General features: G+C 48.0%; 1 protein-coding gene across 7 annotated transcripts in view; it reads right to left on the bottom strand.

The window, feature by feature from the left end:
- The window catches only part of DNM1 (dynamin 1), a 105,703-nt gene that overhangs the window by 14,195 nt on the left and 64,872 nt on the right, over window positions 1–26,636 (bottom strand). For 6 of the 7 annotated variants that reach the window (XR_003370068.1, XR_003370069.1, XM_026657371.1 and 3 more), the window contains exons 13-17: window positions 26,384–26,435; window positions 22,834–22,947; window positions 3,812–3,921; window positions 2,942–3,053; window positions 1,181–1,192 (exon numbers count right to left, since the gene is read on the bottom strand). Coding sequence is in view for 5 of the 7 variants with exons in the window: in XM_026657371.1 (XP_026513156.1) it covers window positions 1,181–1,192; window positions 2,942–3,053; window positions 3,812–3,921; window positions 22,834–22,947; window positions 26,384–26,435 (400 nt within the window). In the remaining 2 variants the exon portion in view is untranslated. The remainder of the gene's footprint in view (window positions 1–1,180; window positions 1,193–2,941; window positions 3,054–3,811; window positions 3,922–22,833; window positions 22,948–26,383; window positions 26,436–26,636) is intronic. The other variant, XM_026657372.1, reaches the window with a different exon arrangement.

The following is a 26,636-nucleotide window of genomic DNA, read 5'->3' on the forward strand; positions in this document are numbered from 1 at the left end:
CGTACCACTGCCAGTGGCAGCTGCGATCGGCCGAACCTGCAGACACTGCAGGTAAACAAACCGTCCCAGCCCGCCAGCGGATTTCCCCGACAGGCCGCGAGCCAAAGGTTGCCGATCCCTGCACTATAACCTCCTGTTTTCACATGTTTATAATTTTCTGAAAAATTCTCCATTTGGGCTAAAATGCTCCATGCCTGAGCTCAATTCAGCTCTAAGGATCAACAAACATTAATTAATCCTCACAACCTCTCTGTGAAGTAAGAGAGCCTCATTCCCATTATACAGGTAGGGAAACTGAGGCCCATAGAGATGAAGTTCTTTGCTCAAGGTCATATAACGAGTCAGTGGAACAGCTCAGGAAAAAAAAACACACGTCTTCTAACTCCAAGTCCTGTGCCTTAAACACGGGAACCTCTTTCTCCAAATTAAAGCACTTTGGAATCAAAGAAAGAAAGAAAGAAAAATCCTTGCACCCATAACTGAAATACAGCATACAGCTATCTCTAGAATTAAATTTGTTAACCAATAGTGCACAACAACACAATAACACACCTGCCAAGACTCATCCATTCGGAATTAATTCCAAAGCATGAAAGATTTTGCTGTGTGTGTTTCAATGTGCCATTTAAAATGTTACTCATCTTATTTTTAAATTTCCCTCACTCACACTGTCCCATTTTGATAGACTTGCAGCAGTTTAGGACATGAAGTGAAGCACAATATTGTCTCCAATTTGGGTGAAAACAATTAACCAAGAAAAGGGAAATTTTCTTTTGTTTTTTGTTTGAGCTTCAGCTGGATGGATCATATGTATCCCCAAAGGGATGGAAGGCTTCATGGTCTGAGAAACATGGGGTTAGGGAGCTGGAAATCAGATATGATAACTCAAAAAAAGAGGATAAAATGCCAAAAATAAAGTTCTGATGAGACTCAGAAATCAAATACCAAAGAGGAGGAATAAAAAGAGAAAAAGGAAAACCCCCAAGCCAAGAACAGAAACAAACAGCAGATGATCTGACAGGAGGTGCAAAGACAGAGGGAGAACAAGTGATTGCCTCCCAGGAGATGATGACAAAGGGGGGGAAAAAGGAGAAAGAAACTGAAAAAGAAAATCAAGCAAATCAGAACTAGTTGATAAGAGCCCCCAAGGGGCAGTACAGGCAGAAGGGGTGTCACTTACTTTGTCCTTGTCCTGGCAGGTCAGTTTGAGCACAAAAAAACAAAAACAAAAACAAAAAAGTGACAAAAATACAAAAACAGATTTTAGTTGGTCTCAGAGGCAGGAGAAGCATCTACTATAGCATTGAATGGAAATAAGACCAAACCCAATCAAAAACACAGGTCAAAGGGACTAAGTCACCCTGGGCCACAGAGGCTGAGAGGGTCATTAACTAAATTGAAATGATCAAAATGGAACCTCTGCAAAGGAAAATGGCTATTTAAGGTGGATGTCATGGGAAAGTTACTTATCTGCAATGGCTGCTCCTGTTACTCTTTCCTCACATGGGGTCTTGTGCCTAAGTGTTGGACAGGGATCACAACAGCCCCATAGCAGCACAAAATATTCCAAATCTTCCCATTGCCTCAACAACAGGTGAAGTCATTGGAAGTCCTTCCATTAATTTCAATGGCTTTGGATATGGCCCAACGTCCCCTTAGCCCTCAGTTCCTTTCCCACCAAATGGTTATAGGATAAAAAGTAATCAAGACAAAACAATCATCTTCAAGTCTAGCAGAAAAGGTGGATGAACCTCTACCAGAAACACAACTGTCTGAAAAAAATGAAAGGTAAGTAATTTTCACTGCTCTAATAGGTAAGTATTTATAATGACTTTTCCCACTGTCAGAGACTGAAACGTTTCAGGGATGTCTCTTTAACTCTACAGGAGTGTACAGTATGGTATGTAATAATACTGCTGCTTTAAGGGTAATTTCTTGAGAGAACACAACACTGGTCATTAAAGGGCTGCAGGAAAATGTCATGGAAACACAGTAGGTCATATCCGACATACACCTCTACCTTGATATAACGCTGTCCTCGGGAGCCAAAAAATCTTACCGCATTATAGGTGAAACCGAGTTATATTGAACTTGCTTTGATCCACCGGAGTGTGCAGCCCCACCCCCCCGGAGCACTGCTTTACTGCGTTATATCCGAATTTGTGTTATATCGGGTCGTGTTATATCGAGGTAGCGGTGTATTTAAGAGAAGGGACCGTTCTACTGTAGGGGAATAAGATATCAAACAAGCAAAATATAAGAAAACTCCTTCCTGATAGGAAAAAAACACAGCTCTGGCAAAGCTGGTGGAACTCCGAACTTGACCATAGGGTAAAGGTACTAATGAGTAATAACACTGGCCAACATTATGCCTCTGTTTGGGAGTCTCTTGCCATCTAGGAGTGAGGTCGTTAAACAGTTTCAAATGATTGTGTTATTGGCCATTCCCTTCTTCCTTGTCCTGAAGCACAAGTCCCAAGGGCTATGGAAATGCCTTCAGCAAGGTGTGATTGTTACATTCGCCTTGCTCCTCCTATCTCCTCATCCCTCCTGAGCAGAGTTTATCACTGGAGACCTGAGCTACTTGCCCGGTCTGTCTGAGAAATCTCATGTATCTAGATTTACAGCCCATAGGGAGGATAGAAGCCAGAAGGGATTATCTTTGAGGTCCACCCCTTATCCCCCATTTGAAAGTTGCTAATGGTTATACCCTGTGCATCCTCACCAAGGGAAGAAGTACCACGTATCAGAGGAGACTGAGGGCAAGAAGTTCAGCCTGCCTTCCAACTGTACCCCACAGCAGGAGGTGATGGAGATAAGGTCCCTCACAATAGCGTCCTGTTTAACTCAAGGGGTGATAGTTCAGTGGTTGCTCCTAAGACACTCGTATGCCATCCTTTCTCATCCCCTGTTATTGCTGATAGCCAAGCCCCCAACCTACCCCAACACGCTCTGGGTACACTCCTGCACGCAGGAAGGAAGCCTTCCAGCTGTCCACCTCCTCCTGGGTCTCACACGCCAACTCCAGCTGCCGATAGTCTTTGTAAACATTCCTAAAAAGTGAGACGTAAGACATGTTACTTCAACCTTCCCCAGATGGCAAAGCAACCACTTCTCCATCTCTGCCAATGTTCTAAAATCCTTAATGTGTCTGCACATCAGTAACAAAGCAGATTATCCTCTCACTGTCTGCTAATATCCTCATGCGTCCCCTGCACCCTATGAAAAGGTGAGAGGGGGAATTAACTCTCCATTATTAACCCTAGCTTTCCTCACTCTAATCCCCCAGCAGACCCCAACCCTGTCCTGAAGAGACCACTCTTGGGAGGTGTGAGAGAAGACTGCCTTTTCAAACACATTCAATGCATTTCTTCACCTGATACTCTGGGCTCATGAATTCTTGGGACTAACTTTATTATCCAACTGAAAGAAACAAGAGGGGTTCAAATAGTTGCTGTCTGGCCCTGGCAAAGATCCCTGGGGATAGGCAGCCTGGCTAGTTGAAAGCTGGGATCACATTGCACAATGCACTGCAGCAAAGAAAGTAAGTGGCATGATTATAAGAGCTTAGGGAAGGATCCCAGAGTATTTCCTTTAAAAGGAGTTTCTTTCTAATGACTGTCCTCTAAGGAGCTGTCCATCCTATCAGGACAACATTCCTGAGAGGCCCCCATCTCTCTACTCCCTCTCCTCTGTAACCTGCTATCCCATTCCAGGATGTCCCCAAAATACTGTACAGGGCTGAAGTTAGAGATGTGATTTAGGTCACGTCTAGGAAAGAGCTCAGCATGCTCTGGGGAAAAGACAGCACCTTTGTTCAGTATTGAAGAGAGCAAAGATGTGCTTGCTGGACATGAAGCCCTTCTCAATATCCCGCAGCTTCAGGTTATCCACTGGCAGCATGTACTTCTTCTCCTTCTCCTGAAAGAAGAAGATCAGCAACTGGTCACTCACTTCCACTGACCAAATCCTCATCTGGTGAAGGAGTCAGTCAGCTGTGGGATCCTCAGAGCCTCACTCCCCTATTCCCTCAAAAAGTCAATCAGCAATGGGGCCCTTACTGCTCAATTCCCGTAACCCTTCCAGGAGTCCGCCAGTAAGAGGGCCCTCACAATCCAGTCCCCACAACTTGACTGCCCTATCCCTTCTAGCAGTTATTCAGCAATGGGGCCCTCACAGGGCCGGCGCAACCCATTAGGCAACCTAGGCGGTTGCCTAGGTCGCTACAATTTGGGAGGCGGCGACCGTGGCGGTATTTCGGCGGCAGGACCTTCCTCCGCCTCTGTGGGGGGCGGCATTTCGGGGCTGGACCTTCCGCCGCCTAGGGCGGCAGAAAAGCTGTAGGCGCTCCTGGGCCCTCATAGCCCAATTCCCCCATCCTTTTCAGAAGTCAGTCAGCAAGGAGTCCCAACAGTCCAGCTCTATCATCATCTCAAGGAGTCAGTCATCAACAGGGTACTCAAAGCCCAATTCCCACAACTCCTCAAAGTGTCAGTCAGCAACTGGGCACTCACAGTACAATTCTTCCATGCTCCCAAGAAGTCAGTCGGCAAGGGACCCCTCTCAACCCGATTCCTCTATCCCATAAACCAGTCAGTCAGCAACTGAGTTCTCACAGACAAAATCTCCCACGCCCTCAATGAGCCAGTCAGTAATGGGGCCCTCATAGCCCAATTCCCCCATCCTCTCAAGAAGCCAGTCAGCAGTGGAACTCTCACATCCCACTTCCTCCATTCCTTGAACAAGTCAGTCTGCAATGAGGCCCCCACACCCTGATTCCCCCATTTCCCTAAGATGTCAGACAGTAACAGGACCCTCACAGCCTGATTTCCCCATCCTATAAAACAGTCACCCAGCAAATGGGCCCTCACTCACAGCCCAGTTCCCCATCCCCTCAAGAAGTCAGTCAGCAAGGGATTCCTCATAGTCTAGCCACCAAAACTCAGCTCCTGCATCTCCGAAAGCAATCAATCAGCAAGAGGGTCTTCACAGCCTGACTCCCTCATTCCTTCAAGGAGTCAGTCAGCAAAGGGACCCTCACAGTCTGGCTCCACCATTCCCTCAAGGAGTCAGTCAGCAACAGCACCACCATAGCCTAGCTACCACAACACCTCAATAAGTCAGACAGCAACTGGGAATTCATATCCCAATTCCCTATTTCCCTTAACGAGTCAGTCAGCACAGCTGTCACAGCCCTGCTCCCTGCAAGGACTCTTAGTCGAATTCCTCATCCATTCAAGAAGTCAGTCAGCAAGGGCTCTCTTACACCCTTGCCCCACAACTTGATTCTCCCATCCCATAAAACAGTCATCAAAAGGAAAGGCCTTCACAGCCTGACTCCCCATCCCCTCAAGGAGTTAGTCAGCAAGAGGGTCCTCACAGTCCAGATTCATCATTGCCTCAAGGAGTCAATCAGCAACAGCAACACTACAGCCTACCTACCACTTCACCTCATTAAGTCAGACAACAACTGGGCACTCTCAGCCCAATTTCCCTATTTCCTTAAGGAGTCAGTCAGTAACAGGGCCTTCACAATCCAGCTCCCCCATCCACTCAAGGAGTCAGTCAGTAAGGGGCCCCCACAGCCCAATTCCTCCATCTCCTCAAGAAGGTACTCAGCAACAGGGCCTTCACAGCCCAGCTCTCCCATCGCCTCAAGGACTCAGTCAGCAACGGTACCCACATCACTTCAAGGATTCAGTCAGCAATGGGGCATTCACAAGCCAAATCCCCATCCTCTCAAGGAGTCAGTCAGCAACTGAGGACTCACAGCCCAATTCTCCCATGCCTTCACAAGGACTTGGTCAGCAATGGTGCCCTTATAGACTGACTCCCTGATCTCCTTAAGGAGTCAGCCAGCTATAGGGACCTAACAGCTTATTCAGCCACCATATTGGGAGTCAGACAGCAATGGGGCCTTCACATCCCAGTTCCCCCATCCCCTCAAGGGAGTCAGTCAGCAACAGGGCTAGAGTGACTACTCATCCCTTATTTTAAGGGACCTTCTCTTATTTCCTTGAACTGCCCCTTAGGGTGACCACCCATCTCTTATTTTAAGACGTATTGAAATGTATTAAAACTGATAATAATGTGATGTGTCATTCCATATTCTTTATGAAAATATGCTTATGATATGAATATGACATAACTGAGATATACTTTATGCAAGATGGCTCGTGAGATACCATTGGAAAGGTTATGATGTACTGAATGTGATTATCCAATGTGTATGCCTGTGTCATTTCTGTATCTGAAGTTAGGAATATTGACTATGTATCTGTATTTCAACTATGTTACTTTGGGTGATGCCCACTGCTAACACTTCAGGTACAACAATGGAAAAGCTAGACAGGGCAGATGGCCAATCAACGAGGACAATGGACTGTGAAAGCTTGGCCTTCCTATGGACGCTCCATATTGCCACTGACTCATGGACACTGTGATACTACAGTGTCAGGTGGTCTTGTCACCTGATACTAAAACATTACCTGGGGCTTCTTGTGACTTTCCACTGCAAGGGAAGGGGGGGTCAAGTTTGGGAAACAAAGGATTCCCACCTTATGTAAATCCTATTTAAGGGTGGGGAGGAAGGCAAACAGGACTCCTCCTCTCCATGGCCTGTCGGCCCAAGAAGAAAGGGAAGGCAAGGGGGGAGTCCAGACTGAGATGGGGTCCAGTCTGAAAAGGAATATAACTGGAACTCTGAACCACAGAAACTTTGCAAACTGCCTGCAACAACATCTAGGGTGAGAAATACTATTGGTAACCAATTTCTTTAGTGAAACCAGCTTAGTTTGCATGTTTGATTTCATTTGCTTAGTAATCTGCTTTGTTCTGTTTATTACCCCTTTTACCACTTAAAATCTGCCTTTTATAGTTAATAAAATTAGTTTTGTTTATTATTAAATCCAGTTTATGTAATTTCTACCTGGGGGACACACCTCTCTCCACATTGAGGGAGGGGGAGAATTTCATAATATATCTTTGGGTCTGCACTCCAAGGGAAGTGGACATCTGAGTGCTGGAGCAAGTCCCCTAAGCTGAGTCTTCCCAGAGCTGATCTGCAGCTGAGTGTGGCCCTGCCTGTGTGTGTGTTAGAAGAAGTTTTAAGAGCCTGGCTCAGCAAGACAGGTTACAGAGGGCCCACGCTGGCAGAACAGGTAGACTCAGTGGTATCTCAGTGCATCAGGTGGCTTCACAAGGGGTCCAACCCATCAAAAATAAGTACCATTTTAAACATTAAATTGATACTTATGATAATTACATTGTATACCTGAGGGCAGTAGAAATGTGCATTTGAGAAAAAAAATACATGATATGTGAAGGGAAATGGTGTTTCCTTACAATGCCCCATAAAATAAAGCATTGTCCCTTATTTTTCATGTGGTTTTCCCTTATTTCCGTCCAACAAAAGTGGTCACCCCCACAGCCTGATTCCCGCAGCCCCTCAAGTCAGTCAGGAACTGGGCACTAGTCACAGCCCAATTCCCCCATACCTTCAAGGAGTCAGTCAACAATGGGACCCTCACAGCCCACCTCCTCTACTCCTTCAGTCAGTCAGCAAGGGAGCCCACGCAGCCCTATTCCCCCTGTCCCTCAAGGAGTCAATCAGCACTGGGGCTAGGGTTGCCAACTGTCTAATCACACAAACCCAAACACCCTTGCCCTGCCCTCTGCCCCACCCTTCTCCGAGGCGCCCCTCCTCTCACTCCATCCCCTTACCCTCACTCACTTTCACCAGGCTGGGGCTGAGGTGCGGGAGGGGGTGAAGGGTGCAGGCTTCAGCCCGGTGGCGCTTACCTCAGGTGGCTCCCAGAAGCGACCAGCATGTCTGGCTCCTAGGCTTGGCTCACTGCCCCTGCCACAGGTACTGCTCCTGCAGCTTCCATTGGCTGCAGTTCCTGGCCAATGGGAGCTGCAGAGTTGGCACTCAAAGCAGGGGCAGCGCGAAGAGACCCCCCGGCCGCCCCTGCGCGTAGGAGACAGAGGGACATGCTGGTCGCTTCCGGAAGCTACATGGAGTCAGTGCAGGTAGGGAGCCTGCCTTAGCCATAGTGCGCTGCCAACCGGACAGTTAGAGGCCGATTAAAATCTCCCAGATTGGTTTCAATAGCTACTGGGAGATGGATTCTGATTCCGGGAGACTCCCGGCCAATCTAGGATGGTTGGCAACCCTAACTGGGGCCCCTACCCCTCAATCCCTCCATCCCATAAACAAGTCAGTCTGCTCTGGGGTCCTCACAGCCCAGTTTCCCCATCACCTCAGGTTGTCATTCAGGAATGGGACCCACAAAGCCCCATATTCCATCCCCTCAAAGAGTCAGACAGCAACAGGACTCTCACAGCCCAGTTCCCCCATCCCTTCAAGGAGTCAGTCAGCAATGGCACCCACACTGCCTAGCCCCCACATCACCTCAAGAAGTCAGTCAGCAAGGGAGCCCTCACAGTCTGATTCCCCTACCCCATAAGACAATCAGTGAGCAATGGCGCCCTGACAGCCTGATTCCCCTATCCCCTCCAGGGGCCAGTCAGCACCCAGGCCCTCTCAGTCTGACTCCATCATCTCTTCAAATAGTGATTGAGCAGGATGCCCACAGCTATAAACTGTCTACCTATCTAATCTGTCTAGGCATTTATATCACACTCAGTGCTGTATCTGTTCTGTGCACCCTCCCTCAAGTTTGTGTATTCATCGCTGAGAGCCTTTCCCAGTGACCAGCCACGGTGGCTCCATTCCATTCTGCTCTCTACCATTCATGGCATGTGGCCGTTCTCACCACAGATACCTCAACTCCTGGTCTCATTACAGCATACTGCTATCTGCTTGTAAATGCCACCAGCCATCTGAGTTGGGGGTTTTATTCTTTGTTAAACCTGAGTTTAAACAAATCAAGTGAGATAAAGTGATGTGGTCATGACTGCAGGTTAAAAAGTCTTATTTTCATTATTAACCTTATTTTCAAGTTTCTGTGGAAAAGCCAATCATTTGACACAAAAGTTGATAGTTTCTCATAAGAATTAATGGAATTTAAACCACCTTCTGTCTTAGAAGATCTGACACACCTGATCCATCCTGCTACTTCATCCTACACTATGAAGGGCTCTTGTTAATTTTTAAATAATAGTAGTTACACAAAACACAGAGTGGGGTTCCAATGGCTCTTCTCTGGCACCAGGAGCCATTGTTGTTGGAGTGGTGTGGGATATTTGAGGGCCAGTCTAAGACCTTTTATACGGAAAATGACTAACAGCAATCATTGAAAATTCAAGCCAGTGTCCTTCTGACTACTCAAAACCCCAAGTGAAATGGGCGGCCGAACATGTGCGGAAAACCTTAAAAACTGAGGCCTAAATTTTCAAAAGTGATGAATGATTTTGGATGCCTCAATTTTGGGATGTCCAATTTGAGACACCTTTCAGGGAGCTGATTTTCAGAGGGGGAGGGCTAAGAGCTTTCTGATTATCCTTTAAAGTGTCTCCAGTTAAGCAGCTAAAAAACAAGGCACCCAAAATTTAGGCCCCGATTTTTTCAGATTTAAGCTTAATTTTGAAATCTGTATTCAGAGCTGGATGAGGTTAGAAATCAGGGGATTTTTTGGCTTTAACCCTAAAAACTGAAGATCAGACTCTCCTCTCTCTTACTCAGGGGAAGATATGGAGTTTTTACTGGAGTTTATCTGGATTTACATCAATGTAACTGAGAGCTGAATTTGGCCAAGGGCCCTACTTGTAAGTGTACAGCTCTAGTCAGGTATTGCTATACCAAAAGTGATCAAGAGAGGGAGCCATTATACCAAACTCCTCACCTCGAAGCAGAGTGCAGATGTCTGAGACTACTCCAATAGAAATGTATTATGTATGTAACCGTTCCCCTTGTGTATGGGTTCTGGTGTGTACGTCATGCTTGCCTCGGCTGGAAACATGGAGAAATGTGATCCCTCACAGGGGAAAAGGGAATAGAAAAGGCAGGCAGGCTGCTAGCAGAGATCCCAAAATCTAACTGGAAAACACAAGGGCAGAGAAGCAACTGTAGATGGTGATGCTGCTGACACATTTCATAGGCAGATGGAATCAAAGCCCAAAGAAGATGATCTGACCATTATAATGGCCCTATAGGCCTTAGTCAGCTATCTCACTAAGTCCCATTAATTTCTAAGTATACCGGTATACTCCTCTACATGTCTCAGATCCCTAATGAAAAGGTCAAATGACATTATCTGTTACAATATAATGTAATGCTGGGAAAGATGTCCTGGAAACTGATGTTCTCTGGGATGGACAGAACAGGGACAGCTTGGGCAGCAACAGAGCTCCCGTACCCCTCCCACCACTGATCCAGAGGGACCAAAGATAGAAATGGTATTCAGAACTCAATTCCCCTGTACTTTTTGCTAAAACTGCCAACCAAGGTGCCAGTTAGTCTTAATTGAGGGGGGGTGAGTATTTTTGTGACACAGATGCCTATTGATTAGGAATCTGGCTGAGACCCATAAAGTCATTTCACATTCTGAAAATCACCTAACAGCTTCCAGATTGCAATAACTTTCAGCCACTACTGCTCCAGGTTGCAAATGAACTGGTGACTTAGAGGAGACGAACACCCATTGCTAAGCCCCCAGGCAAGCCAACCAGTCCTACTGCAATCTCTCCTACTGAAGCTCCTTATACATCACCCATATGCAATCTCTGTGCTACCCAAGAAAGTAACTTCAATGTAGATGGCAGCTAAAGGAATAAGACCTAGAAAATGCTCCTCACATCTTTTTACAATGTCAGAAAAGTTTGGAGCTGGGTGCAAAAGAAGAAACATCTCATAGCAAAGAAATCAAGTGGTGAGAGCAACAGAATTCCCCAGGTCCTAGGACCTAGGTGATCAGAGGTGAAAGTAAGCACTTTAAATCACCATCGGAGGGGTCCCCAGCCTCTGGCGGAGCTTTAAAGGGCCCGGGGCTCTGCTGCAGTAGCAGCAGCCAGGAGCCCCTGCCCTTTTAAATCACCTTCAGAGCCCTGCCGCCGCTACCCCAGGGCTCCGGCAGCAGGGCTCCAGGGACGATTTAAAGGGCCTGGGGTGGTAGCGGCAGCCGGAGCCCCAAGCCCATTAAATCACTGCCTGAGCCCCCGGCTGCCGCCGCTACCCCGGGGCTCCAGCAGCACGACTCCGGGGACGATTTAAAGGGCTCGGGGCTCCCACTGCCGCTACCCTCTGGGGCCCTTTAAATCACCACCCGAGCCCCGCTGGTGGAGCCCTGGGGTAGCGGCGGCGGGGCTCTGGAGGTGATTTAAAAGGGCAGGGGCTCCTGGCTGCCGCTACTGCAGCAGATCCCTGGGCCCTTTAAAGCTCCGCCAGAGGCCGGGGCCCCCTCTGATGGTGATTTAAAGTGCCCGGGGCTCCGCTATGGTAGCAGCAGCTGGAGCCCTAGGCCCTTTAAATCACCCCTGGGGCTCCCAGGCACCTCTGCAGCTGGTAGCTCTGGGGGTGACTTAAAGGGCCTCTGCAGCTGGTAGCTCTGGGGGTGATTTAAAGGGCCCGGGGCTCCCAGCTACTGCTACCACAGCCCCAGCCCCGGGCCCTTTAAATTCTAATTTAAAGCGCCCGGGGATTTAAAGGCCCTGCCTCTTCCGATAGAGGCCACGCCTCTTCCGATTGAGTCCCCGCCCCTTCCTAAGGACTCCAGAGTACCGGTAAGTCCTTTAAGTTACTTTCACCCCTGTAGGTGATGGTGTATGTGTGTCTTCACCCTGTACCCATTTTGTTTCCATCAAGGCCTTAGAGTTCTTCCCCTTCATCACATAGGTATTGCTTCTGTAATCTTCTAGCCTCTTCATGCTGTCACTTCCCACACCATTGCACTAGTGCCAGGATTTGCACTCAACAGTTTGATCTCCATTACACCAAGGTAAATCTAGAGTGTATTCAATGGTGTTAGGACCAAAACCTGGACCCACTACAGCTAATGGGAATTTGTCGTTGACATTAATGTGATCAGGATTTAGCACTTTCTCCAGATTTACACCAGTGAAACTGAGGTCAGATTTTGGACCCTTGACTCTAATGTGCACTAGGAGCCATACACACATGTAAGGATTTATACTCCCAGTCTCTAAGTGCAGTAGGAGCCAATACATTAGCACCAGGCTTCACTCTCTTAAACTCAGAAGAGAGTGAATTCCATCATATAGAATGCTAGTGGCAGGTTCCCAGGTTCTGGGGGCACTGCATCTATGCCCTGGAGCAATATTCAAACCAACATCCTCGAGGGGCAATTAGACCCAAATTGCTGCTCACTAGTGTAGGATTTTTCAGCTTTGGGGGTAATGAGAGCCATACAAGAGCTAGAGCACTGGTGCCAGGAGGTAAATCCCCAGGCTCTGAATTGCAGCATGATGCACACACACACATTCAGCCAGTGCTGCTCTGACCCGCCATCTCACCACACCGACACCCCATTCTCTCAAAAGTCCTAGCTCCACTCTTTCCATCTTCTCGGTTTTCACCCCAGCCTGTTTTATATCAATACTCTGACTTCATTTCCTGATTGTAGAGACAGGAAAGAGTGTAACGAGCTGCCGAGGGCTGAGCCGTTTAAAGCTTTGGCTGAGCCCTCTGCCCATATGTTAGCAATCAGGGGGTGTGTGGTGGCTGAGACATCCCAAGAGCAATGCAGCCAAAAGGGGGGGGAGGGGCTCTCCCTCCAGCCTGACAGGCAAAAATCAGAGAGGGAGGACTAGGTGCCAGTACACCCTGGGATGGGGGAGGTGGCTTTGTTGAGCGTGGTTCAAAGATCTTGGCTTGATCCCAAAAGGCCTGTGTTGCTCATCGAACATCTCATTTTGGCGGCAAGGCAGATAGAGGATCTTAGCAGAGGAGAGGCTGCCCTCTCAGCAGCAGAATATCTATCCCATGAAACACATGCATAGCCAAGGAATTATGCTGCAGCAGGCAAGGGGGAGGAGGTAACATTGTGGGCTGCAGGAAGCAGGACACTAAAGTGCAAATATAGGGAGAGAAGGGGTACTGGGTGACAGGGTCTAATCAGGCCTGGTTAGTCTCACACCTTTTAAAGGACCATCATTCCTAACTATAATCACAATGCTTGCATGGAGGACCCTGAATGCAGCAGAACCAATGTAGTCCACTTGCACAGGGGGAGGATAAGGAGAGTCTATGCAGGAGGCCTACGCCCCATGTACACAGTAAAGCACAGCTCCATAGGGGTTGGGGGGAGGCACTGCCACAGAAAAGAGACTTGCGGGTGTAGTAAGATGAGGCTCTGAAACATAAGCTCTTGTGTCAGAGGCCCAGTCTGAGGCCTGAAGCCTGAACCAAAGTACTTCCAGGCATTGCTAAGCAAAAGCTGGGCTGTGAGCCAGAGGCAGGCCTCACTCACAGAAGTTGGCGAGAAGAGGGTTGTTAGAAGCAGGTGCATTCACATATAAGTGCTAACAAGAGGAACTTGTGCCAAGATGGTACCTGGACATCCCGATACAAGGACACTCCACAAACATAACAAGGAACAGGCAGGTGCATCTTAAAGACAGGACAGCATGATGGATAGATCTGTTTGTCTGAAACAACATGATCAAAGGAGGAGACAGCACCCTAATGAGCCCAGGGGCTGTACTTCAATATGTCAGTAGGGATGACTAATCTGTCCTGTAACTGTATAAAAGTAGATCCCAGAGTGCGCATCTTTATCTGGCCTAGGGGGCAGTGGAAAGTCCCGCCACTGACTGAGCCGGTCCATTGCCAGGGGGCACAACTTCGTAGTATGTCTTGTAGAGTCTACGGGAAACTATTATTGTGCTTCGTTTGACAATAAACCTGGCTCGGGTTCCTTCGTACCTTACTAGAGTCTGTGGTCATTGGGGGTTCTCTCGGTGTCTGCTGTGTCAGCTATCTGCGCAGAACTGGGCAGCACACAGAGGGAACACACACGCAGCCGACTGTTATCATCGAACAAGAGCAGAGCATCACACTGGTAGCTACTGACAACCGGGGGCAGCGTGGGCACATGGATCCCCTAGCCATTAACCCCTAGTCATGGAGGGCAAAGCATAGTGTTTGGGGGAAGGACTGAGACTAGTGTAGCTCTGTGGCCTGAGAAGAGGCACCCTAAGTAGCCTGTTACTCTGGCTCTGTATTGGGGCTAGTGTATTTTAGACGGTCGTGGTTTGCATTGTTAACTGAATGTGCATTGTTCTCTTCTGGGCCTTCATCCCCAAATACATTTTAAACAGCCAGGTAAAAATATAGCATAGCTGGATTGGAATGAGGGCTCCTGGTTTGTTCGCAGGCTATTTCCTCTGCCCAGCCGGTCTCTCTGTGCAGAAAGGGTTGGTGTTTTATATACTGGATACACATGAAGCTGAAGCTGATGGGAAAGCCCACACATGCATCCACAGGAGGAATTTGGCTCTTGGAGTGCTAGGAGATAATCGACAGAACTATCAGACCTCACCATAATTAACCAGGAGGACAACCCAAGATAAGCTGAAGCTATTATGACAAGTAAAACTTTGTGCACAGAGAGTCCAAGTGTATGTGTTCTGATTTATGGCTCCTGTGAAATTAAAAAAATACCAACTGAACCAAATGCTATTATTAATGCTAATGTACTTTGCTTTTCTCTGGTGCCAGTGGTGTGCTGGAGGAGGCTTGAGACCATTGTTAAAATCCCACCACCAAACTGACAGGAGGGTTGTGGTGCTCTCCTTGTCTCAGGAAGTCAGCCCCACCCTAGATGGGGTCAAATCATCCCTGACAAAAACAAATGATTTTTTGGGCCTCATCAAATTACTTTGGAACAGTAAAGTCTTCACTTCTGTAATAGACCAAACTGTACCAGGAATTCAGTAATTTCAAAAATATTTACAGTGGAGGATTCCCCCAGACTTCCTATAAATTATTTGCCCCATCTACCTCCCCATTATCCCAGTTAAACCCTGTTCCCAGTCAATTTGTTCAGTAACAGTGTATAACAATGCCCAGCATAGGGCCTTTTCTTTGCTCAGTGTTGTCACCTCCTTCCTGTATTATGAGATTTAAATGGGGAAATAAACTAATAGATTTTCCCCCCAACCCTTAAATGCTCCTCATCACATGTTTAACCTATTAGGGACAAAGCAGGAGTACTGGGTGTTCATGTTTTTAGCCATAGATTTAAACTCTCTCCTCTGGCTCCCCCTCCCTTGTGTGTGCTGGTGGGTTGCATATTGCACCTAAAGCACTCTTTATCCCTGCAGCACAAGAGAGGAAGTGAACCACATGGCTCGGGGAACATCTGGAATCGCTACACAGGAGCTGAGCATCAGAGAGAAAGCGGCATTCCTCAAGTTTCCATCCAAGGTATGGAACCTTCCTTTCCTCCGCGCAACCTTATCCGTCAGATGGCTCACTTCCTGTCAACCTCTGACCTCCTCAGCAACCAACAAGCTCCTCCCTCGAGTCTAGTTAGCATTGCACTGCCACGTCAATTGAGGCAGAAAGACAGAAGGGAAGCAAGAGAAGGGAGGGAGCAAAGACCAGAAAGAGGGAGGGAGGGAGGCACAGTGAGTGCCAGACGCGATGGGGGGAGGAAAGGAGGGAACTCGGATCGCTCCCATGATAGCCGGAGGCTAGCTGCAAAGGCAACTGGCCAATGCGGGTCAAAGGACCCTTGTTATGGGCTTGGAAGCGAAAGCTGGTCTTCTTTGGTCGTTGCTCCGGACCCTGGGTAGAGCGACGTTCTACGGGACTGAGAGCTGGGCGGAAGGAGATCAGGATGCATCGGGCCTGAGCGTCCTCCCACCCGCTGCCACCAACTGCTGCGCCAGATGTGGGGGGTTGAATAAAGCAACGAAGTCTGCACATCCGGGCAACGGCCAAGACTTAGAAACATTTTCTCCTGGGTTCGAACAGCAGTAATTTATTTTTATTTTTTAAAGGTACGACTTGCCCGGGGGAATGGGGCATCAGCCTTTTGATGCCAACGTCGGAAGAGAAAGGGGTTTGAAGGTTCGCTCAGTGCGGGGTGCAGGCAGGGAGCAATCCCCCCTTCTTCCCAGCTGCCAATGGAGGAAACTTCTTCAAGCAGGACTTGGACTTTCCCTCACCCTCTCTCTGTCCCCAAAACACCAGCCCAGAGGCAGAAAGGGGGAAGGACTAACATGCTGCTGCTAGCTGGAGAGCTGGACACAGAGGCTCCACTCCGTCTGCCCAGTGTTCAGACTACCTGTTCAGGACTACGAGATTGTACAGTAGTCTGCACATTGGTTAGGCTGTGCTGGGATACACCACACACGCTGCCGGTGCCGCACAGGGATGGAAACGCCTGCATGGCAGCGGGAAATGCTGGGGTGTGAGCAACGCATGCTAAATTCACCTACCTCCCCCAGTCTGCTGCGAAACAGCCGCTTGGATCCTCACCTGATGCTCACTTTTATCTGTCACTATTCGCCATCCCACTCCCACTCCCTGTCTGTCTGTCATTTCCTCCCTGACTCTCCTCACCCTCTCTTTGCAGCTGTTTCTGTTGGCTTCACATGCTTGTTCCAGTGAGAGCCACTCAGGATGCCTTGTGTTTCTTGTGCAGACCTTTGCTAGAAGTGTCCAAATCACAGGGAAAGGGGCTATCCCCTGGGAGAGTTACGGCTGCACAGTGCCTTGCTAGCAGTACCTTTATGAGGAGGAGGTGAAATTAAGCAGCGGGAAGTGGCCAGTTGGGGAATTTTATGGTGTAACAAACTTTGATTATTTTATTTAAAAAAAAAAGATTTCAGGTTTGGAGATTCTGGGAATCACTTTTCCTTTAAAGTTGGTTGTGGTCCTTTCTTTAGATGTGGATTGGGAGGGACAGGTAATGTGTATGTGTGTGCAAAACTACTAAAGAGAACGAGTGAGTGAGAAAGAACAAAGAGAGAGTGAGAAAGAAGGAGGAGGGAGAGTGTGAGAAAAAGGAAAAGAGACTATGAATGGGAGAGAGAGAGCATGAGAGTGAATGAATGAAAGAGCAAAAGAGTAGGGGCAGAGAGGGAGGGAAGGAGTACGGGTGGTAGAGAGAGATCCCGAGGCTGTTATGATAATGGGAAGGACTGAGTCTCAGAGCATACCTAGCTCTGCGGTCTCAAAGCAGAAAAATGGGTGACAAAATCCAGCTTGCAGCTGGACTGCTCAAAGCCACCCCCACATTACAGCTCCATCCTGATGGCTGGCAGGGCTTGAGCCACTGCAAAGACAACAGAGAGGGCTTCATGATGTGGCTGATCTGGGGCTTACTACACAAGAGCGTCAGCTTGCTGTAGGAAAAGTGATCTGCTCTGTGTTTCTGAAAATGGGGGTTTCAGAGGGAGATGTAATGTAATCCTAGCATTGAAGTCTCTAGCTAGAATTGGGAAGGAGCCAAGGTCTGATGTGTAAATGGACACCTACAAGTGTGTGAAAAAGGTCATGGCTTCTCCCAGCCAGGAGAATCTGCCTGCATTCTCCAGTGATGGAAGAGAAGGGGACGTACGAAGCCAGCACAACTCTGACCCAGCTGACTCAAAATGGTGTATGAAGAATGTAAAAGATTCCCCATCATATGCCTGGATCTATAGACATGCAAACACCTACACACCATTTCTCTTGCTCACACACACCATTCATGTGCACAGATACTTAACACATGCACATACCCAAATACTAGACACACACACACCAAACATACCCATTCCAACAAGCACATCACCTCCTATTATTCACACACCCAATTCTCACTCAAACACAACATTCATACATGATCACATAACTGCCATGTCATCCACACCCAGTCCCAGGCATACACACCCACACAGGTCCAGGCCATTCATATGGACACATAACCCACGCCAGTCACACGTACACACAAATTCAGACACACATATGCACACCTGCACACACAATTAACATACTCAGACATTCACACATGTACATACCATTCACAAACATACACACCCATGTATCAGTCTCACACACATATCTGTGTGCATTCACACTCACACACAACACAAACACCCACATGTATACATTCAACAACACACAGAGACACACCCACACCTCGCAATATGGAGTGGAACATTCTTGGGGCAGGTCCACACTTTAAAAGCTGCAGCGGTGCAGCTGCACTGCTGTAGCGCTTTAGTGAAGATGCTACTAGCCTCTCCTGTCGGTATAGTTAATCCACCTCTGCGAGAGGCGGTAGCTGTGTTGATGGGAGAAGCTCTCCCACTGACATAGCACTGTCTACACTGGGGGGTAGGTCAGTGTAACTACATCGCTCGGAGTGTGGATTTTTCACACCCCTGAGCGATGTACTTATGCCGACGTAAGATTGTAGCGTGGACCTGGCCTTAGTGTCTATACAGAACAGCAGTACTGGAACTACAAGTTGCACTTTTGCTGCAGTGAAACAATTTGCTATTCCTCTCATTCTACTTCCGCATAAAGGAATTTCACTCTATACAAGGATCCTGCGAGCAGGTTCCACCATGCATTTCAAGCAGGATGGACACACACATTTAGCTATGGAAATACACTGATGCCCTCACACAGGTATGAGCCAAGTCCTGCCCTCCTTAGCCCTTATTCAGCCTAACCTTAGTGAGACTTTTGCATAAGTAAGGACAGAAGGTCTTGGCTATACAGTATATTCACACCCAAATTCCCACATGTACTAGAAGTAGACTGTATTCACTGGTGTGTGCAACCACTCACGTACACACAATGACACATGTACGTAGTCATATGCATCCCAGTTTAAATTCACTCTTACATGTACCAAATGCAGGGCCCATGGGCCCATTTCAGTGGGATGGAGGCCTTGCTAATAGGAACCATGTAACATATTGTTCATTATGGCTTAGGCTCAGGGCTTAATGCCCCCTGCCACCTAGAGAACTAGAGGAAAAGCCTGGATCCTACCTGTGTAGCTGGGTTGTGTGCTGTAGATCTCTGGAGGGGATTAGGTGGAACAACACCTTTTTCTGCTTAGGTTCTCATACCATGCTCATCACCATGGTAACTGAGTATCTAATACCAACTGGCTACAGTGCCATGGCTGCCACTCCAGTCTCGGGGATTCAGTGCTCTCCCTGGCTAGCGAGATCACCCTCTGTCTTAGAGAATGGTCACTGGATCCATATAGTTGCCAATCCACCATCTTGCTCTTCCACAAATGTCCTATAGGCAGAAGCCAGCAGCATCCAGGAGGTGCTGACTCCCTGTGTGGGATTCCCAAATCCAGGATGACTCCCCTTTCTGCAGCAGATCTATACTGCAGCTCTCCTTGGGTCAGGGATTTGACTCACACAAAGGAGACTGGAGAGAGAACCCAAAGAAAGGGCTCTTGGCAGCAGGGCAGAACAAGGAGCCAGCTTTCCGCCCCCTTCCCTTCCCCCAGCATGCTCCACCAGCCTCTCCAGAGCAGCGGGAGCCCTGTCCTCACTCACACTTGATGCTGGAACCTTTAAGACACTTTTAAGTTCCAATTCTTTTCTTTGGGGGGAAGAGAAAACAAACCAGCATTGTGGAAAGGCTGGTATTTCACTAATGGGACCCAGATGTCTCTACTCAGATTTGATGCCCAGTCCTGCCGTAACAGGGCAGGGGAGGGAAGTGCTGAGCTCCATTCCACCCGCCTCAATTTTTGAGAGGTGCCAGCCTAGCCCAACGTCGTCCTGCCATCCCCAGTCCACCCCTAGTTCTCCCACCAGATGCCCCAAATTCTGCAACCGGCTCTTCCACCAACACAAGGGTTTTCTTCCCTGGATTGAACACTCTCATTTCCTTTGGCTGTTTGCTACAGCGCCGCGGAGCTGGGGCAAGAGAGCCCAACAGGAGCATGAGAAGTCAGGGTTGTCGTCTGTCCATAACCTAAGTGGATCGGGACTCTCAGGCTGCACTCAGGGTGACTTAAAATGGGGCCTTAAAAGACACCATTCCTCCCTTCAAATCAGGGGGACAGGGAGGCAGACAGCCCTTTCTGGGGAAGAGAGGGGATCTGGGACTGAGACATATGGAGACAGCCATGTGTGGAGATACCAGCCTGGTTTGGGAGTGATGCGTCTGAGAAGTCTCCTCTCAATGAGGGGCAGAGGGGCCGTGGGTGATGGAGACAGCCCTGTTGCCATGTGGGGTAGCAGAGCCCTGGAGGACAGAGTCAGCCCTGTAGGGTAGGGTAGAGGGTTAGGATGGGAACTCCAAAGCCAAGGGCTCTCCAAGCTGCCCCTGTAATGTACTGACTCTGTAAGCTGAGCCTGGCCATGGAATCCAAGTGGAAGTTACTTCCCTTTCCTTCCCCAGAGGCCAGAGATCAAGGAGCTGAACCGGTGAGAGGGGGCAGGAGTGGGGAAAAATCAGAAATAAAAACAAGCTCCCCCTTTCCCTCCACCCCTTCTCCAGTTAGAACAAAGGCTCCTTTCTCCTGTGCTCCTCCTGCCTCGTCAGCACTGGGTCACCCTGCGTTTATTTAAGGGACGCTGGCTGGCAGGGAGCTGTTTTAATTAGGCTGCTCTGCCTCTCACCGTGCAGAAGGGAAGCGGTGCAGACCTCCAGCTGTTATTCACCCCCAGGGTTACCCTCCTCATAGGATAAAAGGGGCGCCCCTTCCCCCTCCCATGCAGCTGGAGTCTATTAACATAGATTATGTGCTACAACCACAGCCCGCCCGCTCCCTGCTGGGGCAGAGGGGTGGGGGGCTACGCGGTCATCGCTGAAATCCAGATGCAGAAGCTGTTTTTAATTTAAAACAACGCTCAAGCCTTAAGTTATAACTGCCTGACCTGCACACATAACCATGAGGCAGCGTTGCCACACCAGGCAGCTCTGTCTGAGAGTTCATGGGGCTTGAAAAAGGACTGGCTGATTTAAAATCTCCTTTGCACAATCAATTCCAGTTCCTTGCTGATTACGGGACTGATGCAGGCCCCAGCTGAACTTAGACCTGGTCTCCACCTAAAAAACAGACTGATCTAGCTATTTTTTGCTCAGGGCTGTAAAATATTTCACACCCGGTGCAACATAGTTAGGTCGACCTAGCCCCCACTGTAGACACAGTTAGGTTGACAGAGGATTCTTCTGAGGTCTTAGCTACCACCTCTCACGGAGGTGGATTAACTACATCAACAGAAAATCCCCTTCTGTTGATGTAGAAATCATTTACACTTCAGCACTCCGGCTGCACAGCTGCAGTGCCATAGCTGTGCCACTGTAGTGTAGACATACCCCAGACTAATCAGCTCCTGGTCAGGGAATGACATTTCAGGCCTGATTCTCTACTGTGTGGCACCTTGTGTCATCATTTCCAACTGTGCAAAGTGGGTGTTAAATGTGCCCACAGATGTAAATGAGTGGAGAATTCTGGTCTGGTAGCAGTTTACAGGTATGTTGCACAGGTATAAACCATGACACAAGGTGCAAGAAGTAGTTTGGAACCATTGCTTGGAAAAGCTGACTGAATCTGAATCCATTTGTAGCCATCCCCCAAAGTATTTCTATCCCTGGCACGTTGAGTGGTATTTGAGTTTAAATTCATGTCATTCTGATTACCTTCTTGCTGTTCATTCCCACTATTCAGAGATTTAGGCCCAGGGGCCAGAGATTTTGTCTTCCTTTATGACTGGCACACTGTTGATAGTAGACAAATAAATAAATAAATAACAATAACTTCATTTTGGACATGATTCTGGCAGCTGGTATCTTGCTCCCTGCTTGAGTAGAAGAGGAAGCACTGGGAAGCCATGATTCCCAACTTTCAGGAATATTTATTTTTAAGGCGGGTCTACAGAGCAGATCCATGCTACTTTCTCATTTATTTTCTGCATGTACTATTATGGTTTGTTAATAACAGTACTCAGCACTTTCACATTCAAAGCACTTTATGAACATGAATTAATTGATCTGCCCAATACCCAGATGAAGTAGATGAGTACTAATATTCCCATTCTGCACATGAGGAAACAGACAGAGAAGTAAAGTGATTTACCCAAGGTTACAGAGGGAGTCAGTGTTTGAGCTGGGATTTTAATTCCATAGCTCCTGGCTCTGAGTCCTGTGCTCAGACAACTAGGTCACACCTATCTTGAATGACCACACAAGACTAGAGTCAAGCTTAGCCACAATTTAAATAGACACTATAGCTACTGCTGAGAGTACCACAAAGCCCTGGGTATCAGAGCGCTAACCCATCCCCTCCCTCCTGTGAGTCGGCCTGCCAGAATAAGACAGAAAAGTGCCCTGCCCACTTTTTACTGACTCCGGAGCTCCAAGCACAGTCATTTCCAACTGGATTTTCTCGTCAGTGCCAGGATTGCTGCATCCAAATTAATTCCATGACCTTCACAGTTAAAAAGAAATATCCTCATTCCAGTTGAAGCAATATCAAGGCCCCGCTAAGAGTTAAATACAAGAAACAAGGCAATAGATTCATGGGCTGATGGAGGGGCTGGCAGCAGCTGTTTGAACGCTAACATATACAGGGTGTGACTAATGTGCAGGGCTCCATTTGGGCATGCCCCTAGGGGAACACACAGTTCTATACCCCACAAACAGAGTATATGGCATCCTGATTATAGCTCCCGATCTCCTGGCATCCCTTCCTTGGAGAGGTTGAATACTGGTTTGTGGGATCACTCCAGGTCCCAGGGCTATGGGCTGCTTTATAGAAGCAGATAATTAATACACAGAAAGTGTATTTATAATACACAGCCACTGTAGGGAACTAAGGGCCTTATACAAAATGCTCAGCCACTGAAAGTCAATGGGAGTGGAGGGTTCTCAGCACCACAGAGAACTAGGTACCAAAGCCATACTCCAACCTGCCCTGAGGCTGGGCCACTCACCTCATCATCCTTATACCACGAGAGGTTCTCAGCTGTCAGGACAAACCAGTATTCCTTGGCGCCGCCCTTCATGATCCCAATGTTATTGATGGTGAGCCAGCCTTTTCGGATCACCTGTGGGGATGGAAATTGTCAGTATTAAACATGGCACTGAAAACCTAGTCCTCCTAATGGTTGGGGAGAGAGCAGAGTGTGTCCCTACACACACAGACCAGCACAACAATGACCTGGACCACCGTGCTCTCTGTTCCTGCCAAAAAGCCCCTCACTAATTTGGAGCGCCAAGGCGATCAAGCCTGCACCTGTCTCCAAACAGGAGAAGGGTTAGGCAGGGAATGGAAGGGAGGCAGGAGAGAACCTGGCTCTGTTGGGGGTTACACCATCTGCCAAGCACTCAAGGGAAAGAGAGAACTGCAGAGAGAATCTCAGACACTGGCCCAACCCACAGAAACCAAATCACAGCAACAATCACACCCAGAAAAGACCATGCCTAGAAAGAGCAAAGGAGGAAGCACACCCTGGCAGAGACAGGGAGCTCTCCCAGCACTTGGGGTTGGAGGGGACTGCTTCACAGAGCTCGAGGGGAGGCAATTCAAGAAGAAAAGTAGAGAGAGGTAAATGAAAAACAAATTATTTAATTTCGTAACGCAAGGAGATACTGAACATCTGGGAATAATGATGCATCTGGAATTCACACCCTGAACTTAACTGTGTGAGATAAGTGGCATGTGTGACTGTTACTATACATATGTACATTAGCTTTAATATACAGATAGATAGATAGATAGATATAAAGTCCCATATTTACATTCTGTAAATGAGCTAGGAGATTATTGATTAGTGGACTTTGTAACTTTAAATCAATGTTTGTCTATTCCTATACATATGAGTTAGTAGAAAGAGTATATGTATGTAATAGCTTAAATATAAGCATGTTAACATATATGTATGTGTGTGTGTGTGTGAATGTGCATTACTGCAGGTGTTCATTATTGTACATGTGTGCATGAGCCTGTGTTACTGCACGTGTGAATTAGCCTATATGTGTATGTATCGCTGCATGTGTGTGCATGTTAAAAATGAGTGTGTGTTGTAAACAGTATGTATGTGAATGGCTAGGTGTTTGTGCATTAATGAATACTGTTTTGTGTGACTTAATAAACATCTGCATAGTGTCTGCATCAGTGCATTCATTGTCCATATCTGCAGGCAGGGGTAAGTGGATTTTCACTCCTCTCTTTCATGCTGCTGATTGTTAAAATTCACAATGGACCAATTCTCTCTGCTGACAGAAGGGGGCACTAAAGCTGAACCCCAGATCCTGATCTCTAGATTGAATGGTCTCCCCAGCTCCTCCCGCTTACACACTTTAGAGGCAGCTAAAGAAATTCTCATAAATTTCTCATGCTGCTTTGCTCCCCACTTCCACTTCATCTGTATCTAACATCAGCTGCCACTTCCCCCCATTGCAGTAGCAGGTGGAATGGTCCATGTGCTGTTCCTGATCCTGCTCTCCCCAGATGCATCATTAATGCTCATTAGCACAGCCTGCTGAGCGGCCTTCTACTCACCAGGATCTCATCCTGCAAAGGGGAACCATAGCAACAGCAGCAGAGAAGAGAGGAGAGGAGCAGAGAGAGGAGAGATTGTTACTAGGAAAGGAGGAGTGGAAGGAGGAAAGAGCCTCAAAAATTAATCTTCAGAATCTTTTACCAAATTAGCATGTCAGCTGTGAAAACATCAAAGACCTCGGGCCCCAAAATAAAATCTGCTAAAAGAAATGAAAGCTCAAGCTAGTTACAGGCAAATCCACAAATGAAACAGAAAAGGATTGACTCCCAGAGCTGTTCCACACCCAGGGCAAAGGCAAGGTACTCACTGGTGCCCTTCAGAGGATGGTCTCCCTGCAGCTGGGAGATACCCAATAAAGCCCTTCAGAAATAGCATCCGGAGAAAGCAATGATCCAGCTGAACCTGCCAACCAGCCTTCCAGCATCTCTGAAGCTCTAACTGTGTTTCAGGGAAAGGTGGCCAAATATATTTTGAAGATGATTCACTCCAGATGAGCGTTTGGGGTTGGAAAGGAAGAAGTTGTTCACCTACATTATTCGCTGGGCTGCTTCTGTACCCTCCTTTTGTAGAAGGTGCCCAAATCTCTGTGCAGACCTTCCAGGCTAGATAACCCTGTGGTTCTCCCCGTAGCTCTAGGACAGGAAGGTCTTCTTTGCCCCTCTGGCTTTCAATAGCACATACACTCCATGCACTACATGGAGGCAGCAGGGACTTCACATTCCATTCACTATTCTCTCCCAGAAGAAGGCTCCACCATGAGGATGCCCAACCCAAGCAGGGCTGATGGATGCCAACGACATCTCCCTGAGCAGGTGGCTTTAAAGCCTCCTGTTCAGGTGGGACTTTCCTCTTCCAGAAAATGTGAGCCCAGAAGTTCTGCAAATTGCCCTTTGGCTCCCAGACAGTGGAGACCATTCATGTGGTCAAGAGAGACGACTGGGAAAGAAAACTCTGCGGCATGACAGTTTAGAGCCGGAGCTGGGGGAACTGGAGGATGGTCCAGTTTGCCCCAGTTTTTGATGGACTGTAAACTTGCATCAGGACCCACCAAATCAGAGAGCATCCTCCAGCTCTCACCTGCATAGAAAGGTCAAGCGCAGCTGGGAGAAGTGAATAACGCATCCAGGGATGTGAGCAGAATTAACACTGACATCTGCCACTATCCAGAAAGCAGTGGCTTATATGGCTAGACCCCTGATCACGCCCCCTGCACTTTCAGCTCTTTATTGGACCATTTGATAATTTAACTGTCTAGCGTGTGGCTGGCCCAGTTGTAAAGCATGGTGAACCCATCAGGGAAATGCAAGGTCACCCAAAGAAATGGATGAAACTCGAGATGCTCTGGACTCTGCCCAGTACCCAACGCCAGGATGATAGTGGAAGGGGACTGGGCCATGATATGCAAAGTGACACGGTTTCAAAATCAGTTCTCTACTGCAAGGATCCCAGCGTCCCCTCTTTTAGAGAGTCTTGCATCCTGCATACCTCCCTGCACTGAGTAAAGTCTGCAGCACCCTTCCTTTGAGCTCTGATCCTCAGCTAGGGCAGATGTTGCAAGCCTCTGTAATCACCTTGTCAATCTCCCTCATGTGATTCTGCTGGGCCAGCTCCTCCACTCACTTACTGTTAAAGCCAGTGGGGTTGTGCCAGAGACAGCGAAGAATATGATTTGGCCCTTGTATTTAAGCAGCTAATAGACATCCATAGTCCTAGTCTTACTGAGGGCAATGCCAGCTCCATACATAACAATTGTTCTTTTGCAGGAGGGACAGTCCATATTCTTCAGAAATGTTTCCCCTTTGTCCTTCCCACAGGCTTCCCTAATCCCATACATTTCAGTGGGGCTAAGGTGTCTCTCTAAGATTCTTCCCATCTGCCTCTCTTTATACCTTTGAAGTGTTGCTGTGTCTGGCTCAACTGATAGCCTGTCAAGCCAGGTATGTGTCCCTCTCGCAGCCTCACGCGGGAGGGAACTTACCTGGTTGCCAGCTGCCTTCTTCTTACTCATCTGGCTGCTCCTCTGTTGAGCGCTACAAACAAGAGGAGAGACATTCAAAGCCCATCCAGCACTCCCTTCCTTCCTGATTCCTGCTCCCTCTAGGCTTCTGGAACAGCACATTCAAGCTTCTCGCCCTCAAGGTCCAAGCCCTGTACAGCTCCACCTCAACTACATCTTTGGTCTCAGCCTGACCTACTCAACCCCTTGCTTCCTACGCATCTTCTAAACCAAC

This window comes from Terrapene carolina, unplaced genomic scaffold (genome assembly GCF_002925995.2).
Source record: "Terrapene carolina triunguis isolate 2854851 unplaced genomic scaffold, T_m_triunguis-2.0 Scaffold238, whole genome shotgun sequence".
Taxonomy (NCBI): domain Eukaryota; kingdom Metazoa; phylum Chordata; order Testudines; family Emydidae; genus Terrapene; species Terrapene triunguis.